Source organism: Clarias gariepinus, chromosome 24 (assembly GCF_024256425.1).
Source record: "Clarias gariepinus isolate MV-2021 ecotype Netherlands chromosome 24, CGAR_prim_01v2, whole genome shotgun sequence".
In the NCBI taxonomy this organism is placed as follows: Eukaryota; Metazoa; Chordata; class Actinopteri; order Siluriformes; family Clariidae; genus Clarias; species Clarias gariepinus.
Genome location: NC_071123.1, coordinates 24,972,977 through 24,980,000, shown reverse-complemented (window position 1 = coordinate 24,980,000; position 7,024 = coordinate 24,972,977). Strand labels below are relative to the sequence as shown.

Sequence of the window (7,024 nt, the reverse complement as noted above, 5' to 3'; positions counted from 1 at the left end):
GCAGAAACGTACGTGTGTGTGTGTGTGTGTGTGTGTGTGTGTGTGTGTGCAGGTCCCGAGAGCCTCTGACATCCCGAACGCTGCTCAGGTGCAGAAGGAGGAACAGAAGAAGATCGATGAAGCAGAACCTCTCACACCTGAAGAGACAGAGGAGAAAGAGAGACTGCTCACACAGGTGTGATGTGTTCTCACACTCACACACTTACACACACACACACACACAGACGTGCTGTAACGGGTGATTGTGTGTGTTTTAGGGTTTTACGAGCTGGAACAAGCGCGACTTTAACCAGTTCATCAAAGCGAATGAGAAATACGGCCGAGACGACATCGACAGCATCGCGCGAGAGGTGGAGGGCAAGACGCCTGAGGAGGTCATCGAATACTCAGGTACACACACACACACACTCACACACACACACACACACTCTCACCTTTATTTACACATTATTACCTTACATTATTTTATTTCAGCAAAAACTAATTTGTTAATTAACTCTAAGTTTATTGATGATGACGAAGTGTGTGTGTGTGTCTGTGTGTGTAGCTGTGTTCTGGGAGCGCTGTAATGAGCTGCAGGACATTGAGAAGATCATGGCTCAGATCGAGAGGGGAGAAGCTCGAATCCAGAGACGCATCAGCATTAAAAAGGCTCTCGATGTGAAGGTGTGAATAATAAAGGGGCGTGTACCATGTGGTGTGGGCGTAGACTGTAATAAAGGGGCGTGTACAATGTGGTGTGGGCGTAGACTGTAATAAAGGGGCGTGTACGATGTGGTGTGGGCGTAGACTGTAATAAAGGGGCGTGTACAGTATAACGAGGGCGTGAATTGTAATAAAGGGGCGTGTTACAATGTGGAGTGGGCGTATACTAATAAAGGGGCGTATACAATGTGGTGTGGGCGTAGACTGTAATAAAGGGGCGTGTACAGTATAATGAGGGCGTGAATTGTAATAAAGGGGCGTGTACGGTTCGGCGAAGGCTTGAACTGCAATAACGGCGCGTGTAAATGATCTAATTAAAAAGACAAACGGTGTCTAACTTCACTGTAGAATTAATAATATTCCATAGTGTTACTGTATGTGTTAATGTGTGTGTTAATGTATGTGTTACTGTATGTGTTAATGTATGCATTAACGTGTGTGTGCGCACAGATAGCGCGGTACAAAGCTCCGTTCCACCAGTTGCGTATGCAGTACGGCACTAATAAAGGGAAGAACTACACGGAGGAGGAGGATCGCTTCCTGATCTGCATGCTGCACAAGATGGGCTTCGACAAGGAGAACGTGTACGAGGAGCTGAGGCAGTGTGTGAGGAACACACCCCAGTTCCGCTTCGACTGGTTCATTAAGTCCAGGACGGCCATGGTCAGTGTGTGTGTGTGTGTGTGTGTGTGTGTGTCAGTCAGTGCATCACCTGTGACAATCATCAGTGCCTCTGTGTTCTGTGCCATGTACACCTTTCCTCTTTTAATGTGCTTGGTTATTTATTGTGTGTGTGTGTGTGTGTGTGTGTGTACGTGTGTGTGTTTTTCAGGAGCTACAGAGACGCTGTAACACACTCATCTCTCTGATCGAGAAAGAAAACACAGAGATTGAGGAGAAAGAAAAAGCGGAGAAGAAGAAAAGAGCCCCCAAAGGACAATCAGTAACAGTTCCCTCTCTTCTCTTCTTTTGATTTTTTTGTCTTGCTGTTTTTCTTCACTTTTCCATTTCTCATTCTCTTGTTTCTCCTCTCTAATGTACATAGGATTCAAACAGTATTCTTTTTGTTAAACATTATTCTCTCTCTCTCTCTCTCTCCCTCCCTCCCTTTCTCTCTCTCTCTCTTTCTCTCTCTCTCTCTGCAGGCCCAAAAGCGTAAAGCCGAATCCTCTTCTGAAAGGAAGGAGAAGAAGTCGAAGAGCTGATTTGGTTTCTCTCAGAAAAAAGGGTGGCGGCGTTTCCCTTCACACAGAAACATAACGTATTGTTCAGGGGAGTTCAGCGTCATCTCTCTAAAGCGTGGGAAAACATTTATCCAAAATAATTCTGCATTTTTTTTTCAGTTGTTTATTTCTCAGCGTTCTCTTTATACACGTTCTGTGCACTTTTTTTATGTTCAGTGTAAAAATTTTGAATTACGATTTATTTATTGCATGCCCACCAGCAATTAAAGTTTTTTTTTAAAGTTGTTTACTTTATCTACTTTTATACAATATGAAAAATTTCCCACATGCCCTGTTCAGCTTTAGTGATTGTTGTTTCTTAATCACTTAGACACAAACTTTTGAAACTGCCAACGAGTTTAATTTAAATTCAAATTTTTATGTATTCTTCTCACAACCGAAACAGAATTTGTGTCGTTTGAAATGTTTATATATCTTTATATATAATATATATATATTTTTTAATTGGCAGAAAGTAGTCTTGCTAAAAACCATAATTTTTTTTTGTAAGAATTAAGAAATGGGCCCAAATTAGCGATTTGCACTAACATAATATTAAGTAGCTATCAAGCATAAAGCTGCTGAATATCTTATAACACTGCAAAAAATTATATCTTAGCAAGTGAAAATTTACACAGTTACATAATCTTCATTTTCCTAAAATAATTTAATATTAAAAAGCTTATTTCTAATAAAAGTTTTAAGACAAAAAAATACTTGTTCTCTTGGAAGATAATTTTGCTAGTTTTAGGAAGAAGAAGAATTTTCTGCCAGTAGAAAAAGGCATTTTCTCTTCCCATTGTAGTAATCTTTACCTACAAATAAGCTCAGTAATCTCATATTTGTAAGAAATTATAAATAGGTTTGGTAGATTAAAAAATATATATCGCTTGCTAAGATGCTAAGATTTTTTACAGTGCAATATTTCTATATTGAAACCAAAAAAATAAATAAAAATGCAAATAAAAAAAACCTTCAAATACCAAACATCCATTTTGGACAAATATTGCAGCTAGCCGCGAGAGTATTTTTTCTCAACAACTATAGCAAAGATCTAATAATTCATTTTTGTTCTTTTTTGCCTAAGAATAATTCTGTGTAACTAAAACTATCACACTTTACACTTTTACATCACTGTTACATTAATCCAAGTTATGTTCATCTTTATTTACACATTTGAGTTCAGTGTTATTAAACAACAAAAAAGATTTTAAAATAATGTTTTTATTGTGTTTTCCTGTGTGTATTTGTGTTGTTAATATTAGCATTAGTCTTTACTTCCACTGCTGTTTTTGTTTGCTTGTGTTATAGAGAAATAGTGATTTTGTGCATTAATCGTTAGGAAAAACATGTGGTATCCCAGTTACCACATTATTACTTCAGTACCACTGAAACCTTCGCATACAAATTTAATCCATTCCTGAGGCGAGTTCTTAAGGTGAAATGTCGTAATGTGAAACGAATCGTCCCATAGGAAATACTGTAAATGCAGATAATCTGTCCCAGCCACCCAAAAATATTACTAATAACACCAATTTCCAACACTATAATCATATTTCTGCATATAAAAACAATCACAACATTTAGAAAAGACATGTAAATTAAGTAAAATATTAAATAAATAGACATTAAATCTTCCCTTAATTTATAACTCCTCTTGGCACCGGTTGCTTTGAAAACCAAACTAAAAGCAGCTCCCTTTTCTTGTTACCGTCCTTGATAACATTCTTGGGACACTATGCTTCTGTGTCTTCACTAAAGGTTGCACAATATGCCAAAACAAAAAGTGTAAACTCGCTTCGCTTGGGTTTAAATGACTCCTGGCAAACTACCTGGCGTTGGGTTTAGCTCAGACGCTCGTATGCCCAGGCAAAATTCTTGAAAAACTTCAGTTGTTTAGGCGAAAGTTTGTGAGGTGGGGTGTTGGTGTGCCGAGGTACCACCGTACAGTGAAGCTAAACGGGAAACCCAGATTTTTTAAAAACAAGAATGAATCACTAAAGCTAGTTTTTAGCTGGTTGTCTATGTAATGTAGTAGGATAACTATTTAACATAAATTGTTTTCATTATCAATTATTGTATTTGTACTGGAGGGGGGAAAATTAAATGTAGGGTTTAAATGTGAGCTCTGGGAATCCCACATAACATTTGAAAGAATTCCAATTCTGAGCTAGCATGTTAGCACTCGCGTAGGATATTACTCATAGTTTTAAGCTAGCAAAATGTTCATTGCTAATTCTAATCGTAAATTCACTTTTCAAACAGAAAGCTTTTGTGTAAAATTAGGGCATAAAAACAAAATAAAAAATCAATTTAAATGTTCTCCACAAACTGAGTCTTTCTCAGGACGCCATTTTGAACACCACGGCCTGGCGGTACTGAGGGGCCGAGCGCTGTAATGCCACACTTTGGACTCATGGGGCCGCTGTAGTTTCACTTATCCTGAGTTTCATTACTCCACGCTGCCCTCCTGTCATCCTCTCCCTCATTTCATTTTTCTCCTCTGAATGAACTGGTGTAAATAACAGTGTGCATTCCATTCCTAAACGCCCTTAAAAACAGCGGAAAAATTTTACTGTTTACTCAAATAATGCCTCGTTAATGCATATCCAATGACATTAAATAATCATCTTCATCATCATCATTACTTCTGTTTGTGACCAGAACAGCACACTCGGAGCATCAGTGCTCTCCTTAACACTCTTCTCACACACACTTTTTTTATTCCCCTTACAGTTGAATATTTGTTGCATCTTTAATTAACGCTGTATATTTAATTTTTAAAGCATTCCAAATAATGTGTTTTTAAAGACCAAGATGGCTCAGAAACATCTTAACACCATCTCATCATTAAACATGCAAGTAATCTTTGGGATATACATAAACCTGCCAATCAGAAGTCCGTAATTGGAAAAGAGGTCCGTTTTGAGTGGGTGTGTCCTTAAGGCCATGGAGAGAAATGTGGGGGTGACTCAGGAGAGAGAGAGCCAGGGGATTGAGCCCTGATTAGGTGAAGTGAGGGATTGATTATTTCATAATCTGGAGGAATGGGTTGGTAATTAATTATCTAAATTGATTATCTGAAACTAATTGACTAATTTAATTATCTGAAGTGAGAGTGATTATTAGTAAAGTGATTATCAGATACAGTGGAACCTCGGATTGCAAGTAACGCTGTTTGCAACTTCTGCAAGACGAGCAAAGATTTTAAAATAAATTCTGACTTGAAAAACGAACAAGTCTTGGTTTACGAGTACCAAGTATCATCTATCACGCATGCGATTCTTGTTTTGACGTCGAGCGTCATGTGATCACAACTGAGCCAACGTTTTTTCTCTCTCTTACACTGTGGAATTGTGGGTAAACAACTGCTGTTGCGATTTTTTTCAAAGGTAAAGTGCAGGTTAATTTGTTTTATTTTTACTTTGCAGCAGTGATCTTGTTAGTGTGTCGCTCAATTGAGTTTCATTAGAGAGATTTCTTGTTTATTTTTCCGATAAAACAGTGTTTCTATTGTGTACCTGTGTGTGTGTGTAAAAAGAGTGGAGCAAGGGTAACTGTGTAAGACGAGAAGGGGGAGAGGGGAGCTTACTTTAGATTCACACACACACATACACAGCACCTGCGCGCACATACGAAAACACTTATCTGTTAGGATTTTTTTTTTTTTTTAAATAAAGTGCAGGTTAATTATTATTATTTTTTTTTACTTGATATTTTGTATTCATTATAATTTTTTTTTTGGGGGGGGGGCTGTGAAATGAATAATTTGAGTTTCCATTATTTCTTATGGGACAATTCAATTTGATTTACGAGTGTTTTGGAATACGAGATTAGGAATTGATTAATGCTTATCCGAAGTGAGGGATAGCCTAGTGATTAATAATTACATGTGGAACCATATTCATATAGGTATAATTATATAATGATGTACCTTATGAAGAACATTGTTCTTTTTATATTTTGCTGATTAGTAAGCTGATATAACTCGGTGTGTTTTATAGGAAACAGAGCAGACAATTTCAGAGCAAACATTCTCTGAGGAAATCTGCTCAGCCTCATTGTTCTTGCTGCCGAGGTCGAGTATGTTCCCGCTAAACAATCCACTCCCCCACACACTCCTCCTCCTATGCTGCCAGTGCGAAGTGTGTGAAAGAGGGGAAGTCAGCGAGGCCGCGATGACTTAAAAACAGTATTGAAACTTTCTCTCTCTCTTTCTCTCTCTCTCTGTTGAACCAGAGCATCTCATCAATGCTGAACCAAGGACTATTTTCTTTTTCATTTTCCATCAGAACTGGAGAAAAGGACAGACGATTCATTGCAAGGACACTGTCTCCGTCTGCAATTTGATATGTTTTTCATTCTGATCCATTGTGTGAGGTTTTAGTTCTGAGTCCAGACATTTTATCATTTAAAAGTAGTCTGGGTTCTCATAATTAACGCAACATTAAAACATAGTATTAATGATGCGACTGTGTTTTTTTCATAGCACTGAAATAAACAATGAGTTAAAATAGAAACTGAGATGCTTTTCTTATCTTGTTGTCAATTAAAGGTGAAATGATGGAGATATAAAATCTACATACTGTGTATTTATGTATTGCACTTTCGCACTCTTCTCAGTGAGCAAAGGTTCGAAATCAATTCAGCCATTTACGAACACCCACAACACGATATCCTGAGAACAAGCCAAAACAAATGATAAATCACTGAAAAGTCTGTTACAGGTAACAGGAACATTTCAACCTTCTTGTAAAATAGTCTAGACTATGATGTGCGTCACTTCCACATTTCTCTCTATTTCCAAATCCAGACATTGGAAGGCGGCGTTAAAGTGACATGGCCTGGGGCGGGGCTAGGGAAAATATATTCCGATTATCAGTAATGCATTGCGTGTAAATGGAGGACATGTTAATGTTTGGTGTGTGTGTGTGTGTGTGTGTGTGTTAGTCGAATTTGAGGTGTAAATAAGGCAGATGAAATAATTTTTAAGGTGAGAAGTCATGAATAGCGGCACTTTTGTAAGGTGAATAATATTTTTTAACGTGGCTTTCTTGTCTCTCTCTCTCTCTCTCTCACACACACACACACACACA

General features: G+C 37.8%; 1 protein-coding gene across 1 annotated transcript in view; it reads left to right on the top strand.

The window, feature by feature from the left end:
* smarca1 (SWI/SNF related, matrix associated, actin dependent regulator of chromatin, subfamily a, member 1) overlaps positions 1 to 2,393 on the top strand; it is a 12,699-nt gene extending 10,306 nt beyond the window's left edge. The window contains exons 19-24 of the mRNA XM_053485465.1: positions 53 to 175; positions 258 to 390; positions 548 to 666; positions 1,156 to 1,368; positions 1,538 to 1,648; positions 1,851 to 2,393. Of these exons, the coding sequence (XP_053341440.1) occupies positions 53 to 175; positions 258 to 390; positions 548 to 666; positions 1,156 to 1,368; positions 1,538 to 1,648; positions 1,851 to 1,910 (759 nt within the window). The 3' untranslated portion in view covers positions 1,911 to 2,393. The remainder of the gene's footprint in view (positions 1 to 52; positions 176 to 257; positions 391 to 547; positions 667 to 1,155; positions 1,369 to 1,537; positions 1,649 to 1,850) is intronic.
* The last annotated feature ends 4,631 nt before the right edge of the window (positions 2,394 to 7,024 follow it).